Source organism: Eleutherodactylus coqui, chromosome 11 (genome assembly GCF_035609145.1).
Source record: "Eleutherodactylus coqui strain aEleCoq1 chromosome 11, aEleCoq1.hap1, whole genome shotgun sequence".
Taxonomy (NCBI): Eukaryota; Metazoa; Chordata; class Amphibia; order Anura; family Eleutherodactylidae; genus Eleutherodactylus; species Eleutherodactylus coqui.
Window position 1 is genome coordinate 142,566,580 of NC_089847.1, and position 22,828 is coordinate 142,589,407.

The 22,828-nt window shown below is 52.5% G+C and overlaps 1 protein-coding gene across 1 annotated transcript in view; it reads left to right on the forward strand.

The window, feature by feature from the left end:
• OTOG (otogelin) overlaps positions 1-22,828 on the forward strand; it is a 276,916-nt gene that overhangs the window by 233,045 nt on the left and 21,043 nt on the right. The window contains exons 38-47 of the mRNA XM_066582440.1: positions 8,014-8,103; positions 10,746-10,929; positions 11,225-11,445; positions 11,546-11,684; positions 15,087-15,281; positions 15,389-15,601; positions 19,379-19,483; positions 20,042-20,170; positions 20,244-20,345; positions 21,045-21,143. Coding sequence (XP_066438537.1) covers positions 8,014-8,103; positions 10,746-10,929; positions 11,225-11,445; positions 11,546-11,684; positions 15,087-15,281; positions 15,389-15,601; positions 19,379-19,483; positions 20,042-20,170; positions 20,244-20,345; positions 21,045-21,143 — 1,477 coding nt within the window. The remainder of the gene's footprint in view (positions 1-8,013; positions 8,104-10,745; positions 10,930-11,224; positions 11,446-11,545; positions 11,685-15,086; positions 15,282-15,388; positions 15,602-19,378; positions 19,484-20,041; positions 20,171-20,243; positions 20,346-21,044; positions 21,144-22,828) is intronic.

Below are 22,828 nucleotides of genomic sequence, written 5' to 3' on the forward strand. Positions count from 1 at the left end.
CCTGCCGACCGGCTCTGACCAACCATCACTCCATAACCATTACCCACTGATGTCAGCACCTCATGATAACTCCTCCGACCAACCATCACTCCATAACCATTACCCACTGATGTCAGCACCTCATGATAACTCCTGCCGACCGGCTCTGACCAACCATCACTCCATAACCATTACCCACTGATGTCAGCACCTCATGATAACTCCTGCCGACCGGCTCTGACCAACCATCACTCCATAACCATTACCCACTGATGTCAGCACCTCATGATAACTCCTGCCGACCGGCTCTGACCAACCATCACTCCATAATCATTATCCTCTGATGTCAGCACCTCATGATAACTCCTGCCGACCGGCTCTGACCAACCATCACTCCATAACCATTACCCACTGATGTCAGCACCTCATGATAACTCCTGCCGACCGGCTCTGACCAACCATCACTCCATAACCATTACCCACTGATGTCAGCACCTCATGATAACTCCTGCCGACCGGCTCTGACCAACAATCACTCCATAACCATCATCCACTGATGTCAGCACCTCATGATAACTTCTCCACTTCCACAAACTCCCATCACCAAGCTGACTTACCATTAAAGTCACAGATACCAACCATACACTAGATCCTGCTTTAGCTCCCCTGACATCTGCGGATGCGATGTATGGGTCTTCCCATCGCACATCACCACACATGACCTGCGGGAATACCTGCGACTAGAGATGAATGAGCATTGCCCTTAGCAAGTACCTGCCCGCTCCGGAGCAAAGATTCGTGTGCCGGCGGCGGGGGAGAGCGGGGGAGGAACGGAGGGGAGATCTCTCTCCCCCCTGCTCTCCCCTGCTGACTGCCGCAACTCACCTCTCACCTGTGCCGGCAGCCCGATCTTTAGAGACAAGCGGGGAGATACTCGCTAAGGGCAATGCTCGATCGGGTAATTGTCCTTAGCGCGTATGCTCGCTCATCTCTACCTGCAACCAATAATAATCACCTGTGAAGCCAAACAGGACTGACCTGCTAATGGCTGCAACTCCCTCCATGTAATCGTCCTTCATACATAATATCTGACTAATTAACCCATAACTACACCCCCCTGACATCGGCAATTAGAACAACAATCACAATGCTATCAACTGAATACCTAAAAACTCCAACCGAGTACACGGCCATACCATTTTACTGTGCGCACGCGGCACCCCAAAATCCTCCATCCTGACCACATGCCCCCTAAAACTTGTGCCCCCCTCCTTACCCTGATGCCCCATAAACAACAATCCTCTAAGTAGTGTATTACACCAACATCAGGGGATTCCTTCCTCCCACCTACTCTAACGATGAGGATAGTCCTAAATAATAGTAGGATGCCTTAGATCCCATCGGTAACGCCAAACCGGAAGCCCAAAGAATTACACCCCAACCAATAAGAAGTTATCCGAATACTGCATCACATGACCGAAGTGCCATAATAAAGCCAATGTAGTCACATGATGCATATCTTACTGCCAGCAGCTCAGGAGCCCCTCAGCATTCAGAGACCACTGCTTGGGGTAAGATAGATGATAAATCACTGAGAGGAGATAGACTCCTTCTGTGGCATCACCCTTAAAGGGGACAACCACCTAACTAGTTAAACCGAGGTAGTGAGGCGCCCCAAGGAGGTCTAACTAGTTAAGTGGTTGTTGGACATCCTTTTGGCGCCTCACTAGCTCGGTGTAACTAGTTAGGTGGTTGTTGGACCTCCTTGGGGCGCCTCACTACCTCGGTTTAACAACAACCACCTAACTAGTTACACCGAGCTAGTGAGGCGCCAAAAGGATGTCCAACAACCACCTAACTAGTTAGACCTCCTTGGGGCGCCTCACTACCTCGGTGTAACTAGTTAGGTGGTTGTTGGACCTCCTTGGGGCGCCTCACTACCTCGGTGTAACAACCACCTAACTAGTTACACCGAGCTAGTGAGGTGCCCAAGGATGTCTAACCACCACCTAACTAGTTACACCGAGGTAGGGAGGCACCCCAAGGAGGTCCAACAACCACCTAACTAGTTACATCGAGGTAGTGAGGAGCCCCAAGGATGTCCAACAACCACCTAACTAGTTACACCGAGGTAGTGAGGTGCCCCAAGGATGTCTAACTAGTTAGGTAGTGAGGTGCCCCAAGGATGTCTAACAACCACCTAACTAGTTACATCCAGGTAGTGAGGCGCCCCAAGGATGTCCAACAACCACCTAACTAGTTACACCGAGGTAGTGAGGCGCCCCAAGGAGGTCTAACTAGTTAGGTGGTTGTTGGACATCCTTGGGGCGCCTCACTAACTAGTTAGACCTCCTTGGGGCGCCTCACTACCTCGGTGTAACTAGTTAGGTGGTTGTTGGACATCCTTGGGGCGCCTCACTACCTGGATGTAACTAGTTAGGTGGTTGTTAGACATCCTTGGGCACTTCACTACCCCGGTGTACCTAATTAGGTGGTTGTTGGACATCCTTGGGGCACCTCACTACCTAATTAGGTACACCGGGGTAGTGAAGTGCCCAAGGATGTCTAACAACCACCTAACTAGTTACATCCAGGTAGTGAGGCGCCCCAAGGATGTCCAACAACCACCTAACTAGTTACACCGAGGTAGTGAGGCGCCCCAAGGAGGTCTAACTAGTTAGGTGGTTGTTGGACATCCTTGGGGCGCCTCACTAACTAGTTAGACCTCCTTGGGGCGCCTCACTACCTCAGTGTAACTAGTTAGGTGGTTGTTGGACATCCTTGGGGCGCCTCACTACCTGGATGTAACTAGTTAGGTGGTTGTTAGACATCCTTGGGCACTTCACTACCCCGGTGTACCTAAACAACCACCTAACTAGTTACATCCAGGTAGTGAGGCGCCCCAAGGATGTCCAACAACCACCTAACTAGTTACACCGAGGTAGTGAGGCGCCCCAAGGAGGTCTAACTAGTTAGGTGGTTGTTGGACATCCTTGGGGCGCCTCACTAACTAGTTAGACCTCCTTGGGGCGCCTCACTACCTCGGTGTAACTAGTTAGGTGGTTGTTGGACATCCTTGGGGCGCCTCACTACCTGGATGTAACTAGTTAGGTGGTTGTTAGACATCCTTGGGCACTTCACTACCCCGGTGTACCTAATTAGGTGGTTGTTGGACATCCTTGGGGCACCTCACTACCTAACTAGTTAGACATCCTTGGGGCACCTCACTACCTCGGTGTAACTAGTTAGGTGGTTGTTGGACATCCTTGGGGCTCCTCACTACCTCGATGTAACTAGTTAGGTGGTTGTTGGACCTCCTTGGGGTGCCTCCCTACCTCGGTGTAACTAGTTAGGTGGTGGTTAGACATCCTTGGGCACCTCACTACCTCGGTGTAACTAGTTAGGTGGTTGTTACACCGAGGTAGTGAGGCGCCCCAAGGAGGTCTAACTAGTTAGTGAGGCGCCCCAAGGATGTCCAACAACCACCTAACTAGTTAGACCTCCTTGGGGCGCCTCACTACCTCGGTGTAACAACCACCTAACTAGTTACACCGAGGTAGTGAGGCGCCCCAAGGAGGTCTAACAACCACCTAACTAGTTACACCGGGGTAGTGAAGTGCCCAAGGATGTCTAACAACCACCTAACTAGTTACATCCAGGTAGTAAGGCGCCCCAAGGATGTCCAACAACCACCTAACTAGTTACACCGAGGTAGTAAGGCGCCCCAAGGATGTCCAACAACCACCTAACTAGTTACACCGAGGTAGTGAGGTGCCCCAAGGATGTCCAACAACCACCTAACTAGTTACACCGAGGTAGTGAGGCGCCCAAGGATGTCTAACAACTACCTAATTAGGTACACCGGGGTAGTGAGGCGCCCAAGGATGTCTAACAACTACCTAATTAGGTACACCGGGGTAGTGAAGTGCCCAAGGATGTCTAACAACCACCTAACTAGTTACATCCAGGTAGTGAGGCACCCCAAGGATGTCTAACCACCACCTAACTAGTTACATCGAGGTAGTGAGGTGCCCCAAGGATGTCTAACTACCACCTAATTAGTTACACCGGGGTAGTGAGGTGCCCCAAAGATGTCTAACCACCACCTAACTAATTATACCGAGGTAGTAAGGCGCCCCAAGGATGTCTAACAACAACCTAACTAGTTACACCGAGGTAGTGAGGCGCCCCAAGGATGTCTAACAACAACCTAACTAGTTACACCGAGGTAGTGAGGCGCCCCAAGGATGTCTAACAACTACCTAATTAGTTACACCGGGGTAGTAAGGCGCCCCAAAGATGTCTAACAACTACCTAACTAGTTACATCCAGGTAGTGAGGCGCCCCAAGGATGTCTAACCACCACCTAACTAGTTACATCGAGGTAGTGAGGCGCCCCAAGGATGTCTGACAACCACCTCACTAGTTACACTGAGGTAGGGAGGAGCCCCAAGGATGTCTAACCACCACCTAACTAGTTATACCGAGGTAGTGAGGCGCCCCAAGGATGTCCGTTAACCACCTAACTAGTTACATCGAGGTAGTGAGGTGCCCCAAGGATGTCTAACTACCACCTAATTAGTTACACCGGGGTAGTGAGGTGCCCCAAAGATGTCTAACCACCACCTAACTAATTATACCGAGGTAGTAAGGCGCCCCAAGGATGTCTAACAACAACCTAACTAGTTACACCGAGGTAGTGAGGCGCCCCAAGGATGTCTAACAACTACCTAATTAGTTACACCGGGGTAGTAAGGCGCCCCAAAGATGTCTAACAACTACCTAACTAGTTACATCCAGGTAGTGAGGCGCCCCAAGGATGTCTAACCACCACCTAACTAGTTACATCCAGGTAGTGAGGCGCCCCAAGGATGTCTAACAACTACCTAATTAGTTAGACATCCTTGGGCACCTCACTACCCCGGTGTAACTAATTAGGTAGTTGTTAGACATCCTTGGGGCGCCTCACTACCTGGATGTAACTAGTTAGGTGGTGGTTAGACATCCTTGGGGCTCCTCCCTACCTCAGTGTAACTAGTGAGGTGGTTGTTAGACATCCTTGGGGCTCCTCACTACCTCGATGTAACTAGTTAGGTGGTTAACGGACATCCTTGGGGTGCCTCCCTAACTAGTTACATCGAGGTAGTGAGGCGCCCCAAGGATATCTGACAACCACCTCACTAGTTACACTGAGGTAGGGAGGAGCCCCAAGGATGTCTAACCACCACCTACCTAGTTATACCGAGGTAGTGAGGCGCCCCAAGGATGTATAAGAACCACCTAATTAGTTACACCGAGGTAGTGAGGTGCCCAAGGATGTCTAACAACTACCTAATTAGGTACACCGGGGTAGTGAAGTGCCCAAGGATGTCTAACCACTACCTAACTAGTTACACCGAGGTAGGGAGTTATCATGAGGTGCTTACATCAGTGGATGATGGTTATGGAGTGATGGTTGGTCAGAGCCGGTCGGCAGGAGTTATCATGAGGTGCTGACATCAGTGGATAATGGTTATGGGGTGATGGTTGGTCAGAGCCGGTCGGCAGGAGTTATCATGAGGTGCTGACATCAGTGGATAATGGTTATGGAGTGATGGTTGGTCAGAGCTGGTCGGCAGGAGTTATCATGAGGTGCTGACATCAGTGGATGATGGTTATGGAGTGATGGTTGGTCAGAGCCGGTCGGCAGGAGTTATCATGAGGTGCTGACATCAGTGGATAATGGTTATGGAGTGATGGTTGGTCAGAGTCGGTAAGCAGGAGTTATCATGAGGTGCTGACATCAGTGGGTAATGGTTATGGAGTGATGGTTGGTCAGAGCCGGTCGGCAGGAGTTATCATGAGGTGCTGACATCAGTGGATAATGGTTATGGAGTGATGGTTGGTCAGAGCCGGTCGGCAGGAGTTATCATGAGGTGCTGACATCAGTGGATAATGGTTATGGAGTGATAGTTGGTCAGAGCCGATCGGCAGCAGTTATCATGAGGTGCTGACATCAGTAGGTAATGGTTATGGGGTGATGGTTGGTCAGAGCCGGTCGGCAGGAGTTATCATGAGGTGCTGACATCAGTGGGTAATGGTTATGGAGTGATGGTTGGTCAGAGCCGGTCGGCAGGAGTTATCATGAGGTGCTGACATCAGTGGATAATGGTTATGGAGTGATGGTTGGTCAGAGCCGGTCGGCAGGAGTTATCATGAGGTGCTGACATCAGTGGATAATGGTTATGGAGTGATAGTTGGTCAGAGCCGATCGGCAGCAGTTATCATGAGGTGCTGACATCAGTAGGTAATGGTTATGGGGTGATGGTTGGTCAGAGCCGGTCGGCAGGAGTTATCATGAGGTGCTGACATCAGTGATAATGGTTATGGGGTGATGGTTGGTCAGAGCCGGTCGGCAGGAGTTATCATGAGGTGCTGACATCAGTGGGTAATGGTTATGGAGTGATGGTTGGTCAGAGCCGGTCGGCAGGAGTTATCATGAGGTGCTGACATCAGTGGATAATGGTTATGGGGTGATGGTTGGTAAGAGCCGGTCGGCAGGAGTTATCATGAGGTGCTGACATCAGTGGGTAATGGTTATGGGGTGATGGTTGGTCAGAGCCGGTCGGCAGGAGTTATCATGTCTGCCTGAGGACGTGGTGATGGCAGGATCCATAGAGGAGTGTAAAAGGGACTAGATGTCTTTCTAGAGCGGAAGGATATTACAGGATATACATTTTAGGTTAATTGTTATTCTGGGTATACAGGCAGGTAGGAACTATTAGGGGTTGGTCCAGGGATTAGTCTGATTGCCATTAGGGAGTCGGGAAGTAATTTTCCCCCAAATGGGCTAATTGGCTTCTGCTCTTGGGGTTTTTTGCCTTCCTCTGGATCAACAACACAGGAGGATAGACCATGTCCATCTAGTCCAGCCTGTTTATCACCGCACACAGTCCCGCCACATACTAGAGCAGAGCACCGCGCGCAGTGCCACATTCTCAAACAGACCATTGCATGTTAGAGCAGACCACCGCGCATGGTCCCACCATATACTAGAGCAGCCCACTGTGCATGGTCCTGCCGTGTGCTAGGGCAGAGCACCGCGCATGGTCCTGCCGTGTGCTAGGGCAGAGCACCGCGCACGGTCCTGCCGTGTGCTAGGGCAGAGCACCGCGCACGGTCCTGCCGCGTGCTAGAGCAGACCACCGTGCATGGTCCCGCCACGTGCTAGAGCAGACCTACGCGCACGGTCCCGCCGCATACTAGAGCAGCCCACCGTGTATGGTCCCGCCGTGTGCTAGAGCAGATCATCATGCATGGTCCTGCCATGTGCTGGAGCAGATCATCACGCACGGTCCCGCCCCGTGCTAGAGCAGATCATCGCGCATGGTTCTTCCGCATGCTAGAACAGACCAGCGCGCGCAGTGCCACATACTAAAGCAGACCAGCGCATGCTAGAGGAGACCACCGTGCACGGTCCTGCCATGTGCTAGAGCAAACCACCTCTAACGGTCCCACCACGTGCTAGTGTAGACCACTGTGCACAGTTCCGCGCACTGTCCAACCACCTACTAGAGCAGATCGCCGAGCATGGTCCTGCCGAGTGCTAGAGCACACCACCGCATGTTAGATCAGACCACCCCGCACAGGTCCCGCCCTGTGCTAGAGCAGATCATTGCGCATGGTTCTTCCGCGTACTAGAACAGACCACCACGCGCAGTACCACATACTAAAGCAGACCACCGCTCATGGTCCTGCCATGTGCTAGAGCAAACCACTGCGTACGGTCCCACCACATGCTAGTCTAGACCACTGTGCACGGTTCCGCCGCATGTTAGATCAGACCACCGCACACAGTCCTGCTGTGCTAGAGCAAACCACCACACATGGGACCACCACCTGCTAGAGCAGACCACTGCACACGGTCCCGAGTGCTGGAGCAGACTACCATGCAGCTGGATAAGAGGGCAGTGGGGATGGTGGTCGAACTCTCAAAGGCGCTGGCGTGGGGGCTCAGGGATTGCTCAGACTTGTTGTCCTTCTCTTTCCACGCAGGTCAATGAGAGCAGCGTTACCCTCTGTTTGTCTGTCCTGGAACTGACCTACATATCCAACCAGATAGTCATTGATCGCTTAAACCGGAAAGTAAGTGACCTTGTCTCAGCCCAAAACGAATTTCGCCCAGTGGTCACCATTAGATGACTTGTCAGTCCAAGGCTGTATTCTTGGTGGCTCAGGACAGCCTCGTATAACAGCCCAGCGGACGCGACTCCCCAGAAGTACAATATGGGTAGAGTCCGCCAGCTTGGGAACTTCACATTGTGCAACCAAGGACAAGCCAAGTTAGGCTTCATCAGTTGATATGTACATTTGTAAACCCCTAATTCCCCTGCCGTCTGCCCCCAGCGGTCCTGCCCCTGCCATCTGCCCCCAGCGGCTCCGCCCCTGCAGAGTGTACCCAGCGGCCCTGCCCCTGCAGAGTGCCCCCAGCGGCGCCTCCCCTGCAGAGTGTCACCAGCGGCCCCGGCCCTGCAGAGTGTCACCAGCGGCACCTCCCCTGCAGAGTGTCCCTAGCAGCCCTGCCCCTGCTGTCTGCCCCAAGCACCCCCCCCCTGCTGTCTGCCCCCAGCGGCAGTGCTTCCCTCCTTCAGCACCTCTCCTGTAGTATATACCAAGCAGTATGTCTTCAGTGTTTAGATCGCTAGCATGTTCCCTGCACAATACATGTCTGTTGAGTGAATGCTCAGCCCAGGGGACATGTTTGTCTTTATGGAAATGACACAAGTAGCTGCCAGGCACCTCTGATCTCCTCCTGGTCCCGCCACCTGCTAGAGCAGACCACCGGATAGTCCCACCATGTGCTAGAGCAGACCACCACCCACAAGTCCCACCACGTGCTAGAGCAGACCACCGCCCACAGGTCCCGTCCCGTGCTAGAGCAGACCACCGCCCACAGGTCCCGTCCCGTGCTAGAGCAGACCACCGCCCACAGGTCCCGTCCCGTGCTAGAGCAGACCACCGCCCACAGGTCCCGCCCCGTGCTAGAGCAGACCACCGCCCACAGGTCCCGCCCCGTGCTAGAGCAGACCACCGCCCACAGGTCCCGCCCCGTGCTAGAGCAGACCACTGCGCAGGGTCCCGCCACCTGCTAGAGCAGACCACTGCGCACGGTCCCGCCACCTGCTAGAGCAGACCACTGCGCACGGTCCCGCCACCTGCTAGAGCAGACCACTGCGCACGGTCCCGCCACCTGCTAGAGCAGACCACTGCGCACGGTCCCGCCACCTGCTAGAGCAGACCACCGCAGACAGTCCCACCATGTGCTACACAGACCACCGCGCACGGTTCCAACATGTGCTAGAGCAGACCACTGCCCACAGGTCCCACCACGTGCTAGAGCAGACCACCGCCCACAGGTCCCGTCCCGTGCTAGAGCAGACCTCCAGCTACAGGTCCCACCACGTGCTAGAGCAGACCACCGCCCACAGGTCCCACCACGTGCTAGAGCAGACCACCGCCCACAGGTCCCACCACGTGCTAGAGCAGACCACCACCCACAGGTCCCACCACGTGCTAGAGCAGACCACCGCCCACAGGTCCCACCACGTGCTAGAGCAGACCACCGCCCACAGGTCCCACCACGTGCTAGAGCAGACCACCGCCCACAGGTCCCACCACGTGCTAGAGCAGACCACCGCCCACAGGTCCCACCACGTGCTAGAGCAGACCACCGCCCACAGGTCCCACCACGTGCTAGAGCAGACCACCGCCCACAGGTCCCACCACGTGCTAGAGAAGACCACCGCCCACAGGTCCCACCACGTGCTAGAGCAGACCACCGCCCACAGGTCCCACCACGTGCTAGAGCAGACCACCGCCCACAGGTCCCGTCCCGTGCTAGAGCAGACCACCGCCCACAGGTCCCGTCCCATGCTAGAGCAGACCACCGCCCACAGGTCCCACCACGTGCTAGAGCAGACCACCGCCCACAGGTCCCGTCCCGTCCCGTGCTAGAGCAGACCACCGCCCACAGGTCCCGTCCCGTGCTAGAGCAGACCACCGCCCACAGGTCCCGTCCCGTGCTAGAGCAGACCACCGCCCACAGGTCCCGCCCCGTGCTAGAGCAGACCACCGCCCACAGGTCCCGCCCCGTGCTAGAGCAGACCACCGCCCACAGGTCCCGCCCCGTGCTAGAGCAGACCACTGCGCACGGTCCCGCCACCTGCTAGAGCAGACCACTGCGCACGGTCCCGCCACCTGCTAGAGCAGACCACCGCAGACAGTCCCACCATGTGCTACACAGACCACCGCGCACGGTCCCACCATGTGCTAGAGCAGACCACTGCCCACAGGTCCCGCCACATGCTAGAGCAGACCACCGCCCACAGGTCCCGCCACATGCTAGAGCAGACCACCGCCCACAGGTCCCGCCACATGCTAGAGCAGACCACTGCGCACGGTCCCGCCACGCGCTAGAGGAGACCACCGCGGACGGTCCCACCACATGCTAGCGCAGACCACCGCGGACGGTCCCACCACATGCTAGCGCAGACCACCGCGGACGGTCCCACCATGTGCTAGAGCAGACCACCGCGCACGGTCCCACCACCTGCTAGAGCAGCGCTCATCTTCAGTCAGGAGGCGCAGTAGATAGTTGGTGGATCCCGCAGAACTCTATGGGATCTACTGACATTAGTCGGATATGTATGGGGCCTTACGTCTCATTGAAAGATGATGCGTCCATCAATTTCAATGTTCCCTCCATGACCATATGGTCTTCATTGTAGGTCGCTGTGAACTCAAGGAATGCCTGGCCAATGGTGAGGAAATATGGCTACAAGATCGTGGATACAGGAAATATGTACCTGATCGACACACCGTCAGATGTGAAGATTCAGTGGTTTCACAGCACTGGACTGATGATCATTGAATCCAATGTCACCAGCAAGCCCACCTCTATGGGCCTCTGTGGTGAGTACAGCAGATGCTTGGGGAAAGTATTAACCCCCTGGCCAGCTTCATGTTCTATTGAGGAGCAATAACTTTCTCGAGCCGGCACTGTCCCCCCATTCTGGAGTCACTAGAGAGCAGCAGTATATTCACATTGTATCGCCAGACCTTCCGCTTGGGGTGGTTCTGTGGCTGCACGCTCTTGGCCCCAGTTCTCTTGCAGACTGCAGCAGGTTTTCCACCAGGATTTCCCTCTGTCTTCAGCGCCCGCCTCTGTTTGTGGGATGCAGCGATTGTGCCGTCTTTTGCTTTTTAGGATTCTGTGATGGAAATGCAACAAATGACTTCATTTTGCCAAATGGCCGAGTCTTGTCCAAGAGCGACGACTCTGAGGAGTTTGTAGACAGCTGGCAGGTTCCTTACACACTGAAGTACGTTGGAAAGGAGAGACATCGGGATCTGAACTGCAGCGTGGTGGACTGCGCCGAGTGCCTGGAGATGATCCTCGACCAGACCTTCAGCAGCTGCCATCCATATGTACGTATCCAACATGGCCGAGCCCAATAACCCGTCATCGGACGTGAGGGAAGGGGACATATCTGCTGCAGGTGACTTCATGGACTGTAATATCCCGCAGGTGACTCCAGAGGCGTTCTGTGAACTGTGGGTGAAGGACATCGAATACACTCAGGATCCGTGTAAAGCTCTGACCGCCTACAGCGCCATGTGCCACAAGTTTAACATCTGCATTGAGTGGAGGCGACCGGACTTCTGCCGTAAGTCGAGACACTTCCAACTATTATTCCTGCCTGGAGGCCATAGGAAGAGAATCGGGGGTCGGATGATGGTAGTAGTCCTGGAGCCGGTGGGGGATGGGGATCTGATGATGGTAGTAGTCCTGGAGCCGGTGGGGGACGGGGATCTGATGATGGTAGTAGTCCTGGAGCCGGTGGGGGACGGGGATCTGATGATGGTAGTAGTCCTGGAGCCGGTGGGGGACGGGGATCTGATGATGGTAGTAGTACTGGAGCCGGTGGGGGACGGGGATCTGATGATAGTAGTAGTCCTGGAGCCGGTGGGGGACGGGGATCTGATGATGGTTGTAGTACTGGAGCCGGTGGGGGATGGGGATCTGATAATGGTAGTAGTACTGGAGCCGGTGGGGGACGGGGATCTGATGATGGTAGTAGTCCTGGAGCCGGTGGGGGACGGGGATCTGATGATGGTAGTAGTCCTGGAGCCGGTGGGGGACGGGGATCTGATGATGGTAGTAGTACTGGAGCCGGTGGGGGACGGGGATCTGATGATGGTTGTAGTACTGGAGCCGGTGGGGGATGGGGATCTGATAATGGTAGTAGTACTGGAGCCGGTGGGGGACGGGGATCTGATGATGGTAGTAGTACTGGAGCCGGTGGGGGACGGGGATCTGATGATGGTTGTAGTACTGGAGCCGGTGGGGGATGGGGATCTGATGATGGTAGTAGTCCTGGAGCCGGTGGGGGACGGGGATCTGATGATGGTAGTAGTACTGGAGCCGGTGGGGGACGGGGATCTGATGATAGTAGTAGTCCTGGAGCCGGTGGGGGACGGGGATCTGATGATGGTTGTAGTACTGGAGCCGGTGGGGGACGGGGATCTGATGATGGTTGTAGTACTGGAGCCGGTGGGGGATGGGGATCTGATAATGGTAGTAGTACTGGAGCCGGTGGGGGACGGGGATCTGATGATGGTAGTAGTCCTGGAGCCGGTGGGGGACGGGGATCTGATGATGGTAGTAGTACTGGAGCCGGTGGGGGACGGGGATCTGATGATGGTAGTAGTACTGGAGCCGGTGGGGGACGGGGATCTGATGATGGTAGTAGTACTGGAGCCGGTGGGGGACGGGGATCTGATGATAGTAGTAGTCCTGGAGCCGGTGGGGGACGGGGATCTGATGATGGTTGTAGTACTGGAGCCGGTGGGGGACGGGGATCTGATGATAGTAGTAGTCCTGGAGCCAGTGGGGGATGGGAATCTGATGATGGTTGTAGTACTGGAGCCGGTGGGGGATGGGGATCTGATAATGGTAGTAGTACTGGAGCCGGTGGGGGACGGGGATCTGATGATGGTAGTAGTACTGGAGCCGGTGGGGGACGGGGATCTGATGATGGTAGTAGTACTGGAGCCGGTGGGGGATGGGGATCTGATGATAGTAGTAGTCCTGGAGCCGGTGGGGGACGGGGATCTGATGATGGTAGTAGTACTGGAGCCGGTGGGGGACGGGGATCTGATGATAGTAGTAGTCCTGGAGCCAGTGGGGGATGGGAATCTGATGATGGTTGTAGTACTGGAGCCGGTGGGGGATGGGGATCTGATAATGGTAGTAGTACTGGAGCCGGTGGGGGACGGGGATCTGATGATGGTAGTAGTACTGGAGCCGGTGGGGGACGGGGATCTGATGATGGTAGTAGTACTGGAGCCGGTGGGGGATGGGGATCTGATGATAGTAGTAGTCCTGGAGCCGGTGGGGGACGGGGATCTGATGATGGTAGTAGTACTGGAGCCGGTGGGGGACGGGGATCTGATGATAGTAGTAGTCCTGGAGCCAGTGGGGGATGGGAATCTGATGATGGTTGTAGTACTGGAGCCGGTGGGGGATGGGGATCTGATAATGGTAGTAGTACTGGAGCCGGTGGGGGACGGGGATCTGATGATGGTAGTAGTCCTGGAGCCGGTGGGGGATCTGATGATGGTAGTAGTCCTGGAGCCGGTGGGGGACGGGGATCTGATGATGGTAGTAGTACTGGAGCCGGTGGGGGACGGGGATCTGATGATAGTAGTAGTCCTGGAGCCGGTGGGGGACGGGGATCTGATGATGGTTGTAGTACTGGAGCCGGTGGGGGATGGGGATCTGATAATGGTAGTAGTACTGGAGCCGGTGGGGGACGGGGATCTGATGATGGTAGTAGTCCTGGAGCCGGTGGGGGACGGGGATCTGATGATGGTAGTAGTCCTGGAGCCGGTGGGGGATCTGATGATGGTTGTAGTACTGGAGCCGGTGGGGGATGTGGGTCTGATGATGGTAGTAGTACTGGAGCCGGTGGGGGACGGGGATCTGATGATGGTAGTAGTACTGGAGCCGGTGGGGGACGGGGATCTGATGATGGTAGTAGTACTGGAGCCGGTGGGGGATGGGGATCTGATGATGGTAGTAGTACTGGAGCCGGTGGGGGATGGGGATCTGATGATGGTAGTAGTCCTGGAGCCGGTGGGGGACGGGGATCTGATGATAGTAGTAGTCCTGGAGCCGGTGGGGGACGGGGATCTGATGATGGTAGTAGTCCTGGAGCCGGTGGGGGACGGGGATCTGATGATGGTAGTAGTACTGGAGCCGGTGGGGGATGGGGATCTGATGATGGTAGTAGTCCTGGAGCTGGTGGGGGACGGGGATCTGATGATGGTAGTAGTCCTGGAGCCGGTGGGGGACGGGGATCTGATGATGGTAGTAGTCCTGGAGCCAGTGGGGTACGGGGATCTGATGATGGTAGTAGTCCTGGAGCCGGTGGGGGATCTGATGATGGTTGTAGTACTGGAGCCGGTGGGGGATGTGGGTCTGATGATGGTAGTAGTCCTGGAGACGGTGGGGTACGGGGATCTGATGATGGTAGTAGTCCTGGAGCCGGTGGGGGATGGGGATCTGATGATGGTAGTAGTACTGGAGCCGGTGGGGGACGGGGATCTGATGATGGTAGTAGTACTGGAGCCGGTGGGGGATGGGGATCTGATGATGGTAGTAGTCCTGGAGATGGTGGGGTACGGGGATCTGATGATGGTAGTAGTCCTGGAGCCGGTGGGGGATGGGGATCTGATGATGGTAGTAGTACTGGAGCCGGTGGGGGACGGGGATCTGATGATGGTAGTAGTACTGGAGCCGGTGGGGGATGGGGATCTGATGATGGTAGTAGTCCTGGAGCCGGTGGGGGATCTGATGATGGTAGTAGTCCTGGAGCTGGTGGGGGACGGGGATCTGATGATGGTAGTAGTCCTGGAGCCGGTGGGGGACGGGGATCTGATGTATGTGTAGTTTGGGGTCTGCACCCCACCCCGTGAGCTCCTTGGGTGACACGTTGGGTCTGTTCGCTGCCATTTTGCGGTGTGGTCGGCTTGTTTTGCTCCTCAGCTTCTCTGTTTCTCCGCAGCCTTCCTCTGCCCGCCATCATTGCTGTACCGTGCGTGTCTGCCAGTCTGTGACGTTCCCCCGACGTGTCAGAACAATGAGATTGACCTGGATGGCAGCGAGTTGTGCGCGGCGCTGACGGAGGGCTGCGTCTGTGCGGAGGGAGAAGTCCTGCACCGTCCGTTCTCCACGCTGTGCATCTCCGAGAGTAAATGCGGTAATACGCCTTGTGGATTGTCGCTCCCGCAGCGCCGCAGCTTTTGCTGTGTGAAGAGTCCTCGCGGGTGTCGCATTTTCTGAAGGCTTTGATGTTTGTTATTGCAGCTTGTACAGACAGCACTGGGACGCCCCGTGAAATTGGCGCGGTCTGGTGGACGCCGGGGGCGGGATGCTGTGCCTATCAGTGTGTGGATAACGATACGATAATCCCGGTCCAGCACAACTGCTCTGATACCAATGATGGGCCGTGCCGGCGGCATGGAGAGGTGTTGATGTCCGTCTCCCATGACCAGGCGTGCTGCCCTCAGAAGCTCTGTGGTACGTGCCAGTGGGTCTACTTGGGTGCCATCAGATGCCACCAGGCGGAGTGGCGCAGTCGGCCCTTGATGTCATTTCCATGTTTGTCTCTCCTTTTCTGCCTCTTGTTCGGAACGTCTCCATCTGTAGAAGGGTCCAGAACCCTCACTAATGTCTTGTCCGCTCTAGAACAGAAGGGATACAGACAGTAAAAGCAGATCCTGCGGAAGGGGGCGAACACAAGTGCCTAAACTCTGTTCAAGGAACTTCCCTAACAGGGAGGCCTCATGCCCTCGGGACCCCCTGAGATGAAATGTCGTAAAGTAGATCCGCAAAGCCTCCATCAGGGAAAGGATTCCAACCTCCGCTTAATTATAGAACTTATAACAAACCCATTAACATACAAAAACCTAAACTGAATGATGAGATGGGGAGATGCTGGCGGAGGGACCGCCCTGAGAAGGAGGATGAGGCGGCGCGGATTCATGAAGCTCACCTCAAGCATAATGGATCACTTCCTTTACTTCCATAACTGTTTTAAGGGTTAACCCACTTAAGATTGCCATATTTGATTTTTTTTTTTTGTGAGATTGAAACAAAAAGACAAGTTTTGGGTGTTTTGGCTAATCTGCCAGCTGGTTTGTGAGGCTGGGGACGGACCGTGGTGAGCGCCAGCAGCTCCTGCAGGTTCTGTCACCGATCTGGTATTATGAGGTCACCCTCAGCAGCATTTACATTCATGGGGACGGGTTGGTTTTTTAATAATCGCTGCATCTACTTCTACATCATGCAGGCGCTGCTTGACAAAAAACGGCTCTTTTAAAATGGATCCAGCCAATCACAGCCAGCGCTTAATCATTCACAGTCATTCAGTGGATGACATCACTGAATGGCTGTGATTGGTTTATTGAGCGCTGGCTGTGATTGGCTGTGGCTCGATCCAATCACAGTGCTTACCTACACAGTGCTGACGGCGGGGGAATTCAAAGCCGAGTAGGGAGAATTCTCAAGCAGCTTGCCGCACCACCGGGAAGAACATCGCGCCAGGGACACAGACGCCGGCTGGGAGGTGAGTATTGCATTTTTTCTTTACCTAGTATATACTCGAGTATAGCAAGGCTTGTACTTGAGCCAATACGTTTTACCAGTTTTTGTGGTAAAACTTATTGACTCGGCTTATACTCGGGTCGGGTCATACTCGAGTATACTCGGGTATGTAAGGAAAAGATCAAAACTGATCGCCAAAGAGAGCAAAAGTAACCATAGACTATTCTGCAATATATTTATGGTAAAAGGATTTGCACTGAGAGCGCTGGCCCTTTAACAAATAATGCAGGAGAAATCATAGAAGATGATGAAGGGGGAAGGCAAATCTATTAAATAGTTTTTACCCAGTTGTATTCACGAAGACATTTCTTTTGTCACATGAGATGCAGGAGAATAAAATGAACCCTATCGCTAAATATCAGCTACCTAATGCAAGAGGAAGTGCAGAGCCAGTTAAAACAGATTAAAATCGACAAATCACCTGCCCAAATGGAATACACCCAAGGGATCTAAGGGACATAAGTGACGTGACAGATAGTATCCATAAATATAAGAAATAGCGGTCTATCAAGATCGGGGTTGTACCATTGGATTGGCGCATTGCCAATGTGGTTCCAATATACAAAAAGAGGAGCAAAAGTGAGCCTGGTAACTACAGGCCGGTAAGTCTCACTTCAGTAATGGGAAAAATATTGGAGGGGTTTCTGAGAGACGCCATCGATGAGCACCTCAAGGAGAACAACGGGATAACTCCTCACCAGCATGGGTTCATGAGAGGGCGATCATGTCAGACCAATCTGACCCTTCTACCATGAAGTAAGCTCTAGGCTGGACCTGGGAGAGTCTATGGATCTCATATATCTGGACTTCTCTAAAGCATTTGACACCGTGCTGCATAATAGGCTGATATATAAAATGAGAAGCTCGGATTGGGGGAAAACGTGTGTATCTGGGTAAAGAACTGGCTCAGAGATAGAAAGCAGAGGGGGGTAATAAATGGTGCATACTCTGATTGGGCCCCGTTACTAGTGGGGGGGGGGGGGGGCACAGGGTTCAGTATTGGGCCCCATTCTGTCCAATATATTTATCAATGACATCATAGAGGGGCTGCACAGCAAAATATCAGTATTTGTAGATGATACAAAATTATACGATATAATCAATACAACGGAGGACAATGTGCGGCTACAAACGGACCGAGATAAGCCGGGGGCCTGGGGGGGGGGGGGGGAATGGAGGTCAATGTGGATAAATGTAAGGTTCTGCACATGGGCAGGAGAAACGGGTGTCACCAATATACACTAAATGGGGTACTGCTAGGGAAAAGACCTGGGGGTACTAGTGGGCTGTAGACTAAACTGGAGTAACCAATGCCAGTCAGCTGCTGCAAAAGCTAATAGAGTCTTGGGGTGCAGAAAAAGAGGTATAGGGGCGAGGGGCGAGAACATTATCCCCCCACTATATAAGGCACTTGTCAGGCCCCACATGGAATACTGCGTACAGTTCTGGTCACCGGGGCTCAGGAAGGATGTTACAGTGCTGGAGGGGTTCAAAGAAGGGCAACTAAACTAATACATGGAATGACGGGACTGGAATACCCAGAGAGGCACCAAAACTGGGATTATTCACCCCGGAAAACAGACGGCTAAGGGGCGACCAAATAACCATGTATAAATACATGAGGGGACGATACAAGGATCTCTGCCAGGATCTGTTTATACCCAGGACTGCGACGGTAACAAGAGGGCATCCGCTACGTCTAGAGGAAAGCAGGTTTCATCACCAACACAGAAGAGGGTTCTTTACTGTAAGAGCAGTGAGACTGTGGAACTCTCTGCCTGAGGACGTGGTGATGGCAGGATCCATAGAGGAGTGTAAGAGGGACTGGATGTCTTTCTATGATATTACAGGATATAGACATTAGGTGACCAGTGGGTTGGTGATCCGGGCCTTACAGTCAGGTAGGTACTATCAGAGGTTGGTCCAGGGATTAGTCTGACTGCCATTATGGAGTCGGGAAGGAATTTTTCCCCAAATAGGGTAATTGGCTTCTGCCTCTTGGGGTTTTTTGCCTTCCTCTGGATCAACAAGGGGGGGGGGGGGGTGACAACAGGCTGAGCTGGATGGACGGTGTCTCCCTCAGCCCAACAGACTATGTTACTGTGTTTAGTTTTAGTTTCCTATAAGTTATATAAAAAAGCTGAAGTTGGAATTCTTTCCCTGATGGATGCTTTGCTGATCTACTTTACTACATTGGCTACCATTCCATTTTGGGGGTCTTGAGGGCATGAGACCTCCCTTTTGGAGCGCGGGATCTGTTTTGTTCCCACCGCCCGTGGTATCTGCTGTGCGGAGCAGCTGCTCCCCATCTTCTGTGGATGTACAACGTTCTCCAGGATGGGGCATCCCTCATTGGCCGTTGTCTTGGTGTAGCGGGCGGTCCGATATGCTTTGGGTTGGGCCGCATACACCAGGTAAGTCCCCACATCTTGCCGATTTGATAATTTTAGTATTTAGCTTTTTCACCAAAGCGCTGTCCTCTCACTGTATTAGAACAGAAGGGGAACAAGGTCCAGGCGTTTGTCCTGATGGGTCGTAAGGCCCGGCGCAGAAAGCATCCATTAATCTGCAACAGTTGGCGCATTTTGAAGCCACTCCCCTTTTACTGACCAATGACCTTGCTGCATCTTCCTTCCCCTCCTTACATCATTCCAGCAGCGTCTTGAGTAATGCAACGGTTTGTACCTTCAGTGTGTAACGAGACTCTGTGTGACGGCCTGATCCCCGCGTGCGGCAGCCACGAGAGGGTGACCGCGTACTACCAGGACGGCTCCTGCTGCCCGCGATACACTTGTGGTAAGTTCCACTGCTGGTAAGGTGGGGGGTAAGTGGTGGTGGGGACCTAAAATATGCAGATGCCACACAAGATGTCTGACTAGATTCCATCCCTTCCTGGTGTGACGGTTGTAGTTGTGGGGATCCCAGCATGCTCCGCCATGATCCAGTAGTGGGGGGTGGGGGTTGATGGGTGGGCTGGGGGGGGTGGGGGTTGATGGGTGGGCTGGGGGTTGATGGGTGGGCTGGGGGGGGGGGGTTGATGGGTGGGCTGGGGGTGGGGGTGGGGTTGATGGGTGGGCTGGGGGTGGGGGTGGGGTTGATGGGTGGGCTGGGGGGGGGGTTGATGGGTGGGCTGGGGGGGTGGGGGTTGATGGGTGGGCTGGGGGGGTGGGGGTTGATGGGTGGGCTGGGGGGGTGGGGGTTGATGGGTGGGCTGGGGGGGGGGGTTGATGGGTGGGCTGGGGGGGGGGGGTTGATGGGTGGGCTGGGGGGGGGGGGTTTGATGGGTGGGCTGGGGGGGTGGGGGTTGATGGGGGGCATTATGCAGAGTTTGTCATCTTCTGCCGTTCCTCTCAGACATGTGCTTTACTGCAGAGTGTGACCCGGAGAAGTGCGACCAGGCGGATGCGCCCCCTCCGTGCCAAGACGACCAGACTCTATTTGCTGCTCCCACCAAGGAGTCCTGCTGTGTGCGGTACTTCTGCGGTAAGTCCTACGCTCACACAGGTAGGTTGTCTGGCACCATATATGAGACCTAAGCTCTATCGCTTGTTTGCAGGATGCAATGTCTGTTCCGAGCACGTACCTACCTGTCAGCAGGGAGAAATACTTACCGTCAGCGGCAACACTACGGAGAGATGCTGCCCCTCCTACCGATGCGGTACGTCAGCCCCCGCCCGAGCGCAGAAGTGCTCCGTATTCGGCGGGGACACACGTGCACTTGGGAGATTCTCTTTGTGTTCTCATATAAACAAAGGGGTAACTTCACTGATATCACTATCAGTGTGTGGGGATTAGATTGTGAGCTCCTGGGGCCAGACGAGGCAGTTGTCCTGATGCATCCATGTTCCCTGCCTAGAACTCACTCAAACTAATGAGACCCTTACAATATAACGCTGCTGGAATATTCTCCATCCAGTCTGTCCTACGTAGTCGCCTCAGGCCACCGGCGGCGCGGAGCGTTACTCTCTAAGGGCAGACTGCTTCCAACATGAGGTGAAGTTGGGAACGAAGATGTAAAGACCACCATCCAATGACATGAAGCGGTGTTACTACATACATGTGAATAAATGAGAGGGGCTGCCAGCCAGGGAGGTGGAGGACGAGGTGCCATCCGGTGCTGCCATGGCAGACACTGCCAGCCAAGGAGAGAAGACACCACGTCTAATTCTGCCTGGGAGTCTCCACTAATCTTTACTATACCCTGGTAGGCAGCTGACAACTAAGTAAATTGAAGCCATTAGTAATCCCTCTGATGCCGCCACAATCCGCAGATCTTTACTCTAATGCCCTCTAATATGACAATCTCATTAAATTGTTTCTATCACTATGCTCAATGTTAATATTTTCCCGTTGATAGAATGCGATACGACTCGATGTCCAGATATAACATGTGACCTGGGAATGTCTGCAGTCGAGATGTGGAATCCTGCTAGCTGCTGCCCCTACAAGACATGTGGTAAAGACATCGAATCCAACACACAACAATATAACTACTATAATACTGCCCCCTATGTACAAGAATATAACTACTATAATACTGCCCCCTATGTACAAGAATATAACTACTATAATACTGCCCCCTATGTACAAGAATATAACTACTATAATACTGCCCCCTATGTACAAGAATATAATTACTATAATACTGCACCCTATGTACAAGAATATAACTGCTATAATACTGCCCCCTATGTACAAGAATATAACTACTATAATACTGCCCCCTATGTACAAGAATATAACTACTATAATACTGCCCCCTATGTACAAGAATATAACTACTATAATACTGCCCCCTATGTACAAGAATATAACTACTATAATACTGCCCCCTATGTACAAGAATATAACTACTATAATACTGCCCCCTATGTACAAGAATATAACTACTATAATACTGCCCTCCTATGTACAAGTATATAACTACTATAATACTGCTCCCTATGTACAAGAATATAACTACTATAATACTGCCTCCTATGTACAAGAATATAACTGCTATAATACTGCCTGCTATGTACAAGAATATAACTGCTATAATACTGCCTCCTATGTACAAGAATATAACTGCTATAATACTGCCCCTATGTACAAGAATATAACTGCTATAATACTGCCCCTATGTACAATAATAAAACTACTATAATACTGCTCCCTATGTACAAGAATATAACTACTATAATACTGCCCCCTATGTACAAGAATATAAGTACTATAATACTGCTCCTATGTATAAGAATATAACTACTATAATACTGCCCCCTCTGTACAAGAATATAACTACTATAATACTGCTCCTATGTACAAGAATATAACTACTATAATACTGCTCCTATGTACAAGAATATAACTACTATAATACTGCTCCTATGTACAAGAATATAACTGCTATAATACAGCCTCCTATGTACACGAATATAACTACTATAATACTGCCCCCCTATGTACAAGAATATAACTACTATAATACTGCCCCCCTATGTACAAGAATATAACTACTATAATACTGCCCCCTATGTACAAGAATATAACTACTATAATACTGCCCCCTATGTACAAGAATATAACTACTATAATACTGCCCCCTATGTACAAGAATATAACTACTATAATACTGCTCCTATGTACAAGAATATAACTACTATAATACTGCTCCTATGTACAAGAATATAACTACTATAATACTGCCCCCTATGTACAAGAATATAAGTACTATAATACTGCTCCTATGTATAAGAATATAACTGCTATAATACTGCCCCTATGTACAAGAATATAACTACTATAATACTGCCCCCTATGTACAAGAATATAACTACTATAATACTGCCCTCTATGTACAAGAATATAACTACTATAATACTGCCCCCTATGTACAAGAATATAACTACTATAATACTGCCCCCTATGTACAAGAATATAACTACTATAATACTGCCCCCTATGTACAAGAATATAACTACTATAATACTGCCCCCTATGTACAAGAATATAACTACTATAATACTGCCCCCTATGTACAAGAATATAACTACTATAATACTGTCCTCTATGTACAAATATATAACTACTATAATACTGTCCCCTATGTACAAGAATATAACTACTATAATACTGCTCCCTATATACAAGAATATAACT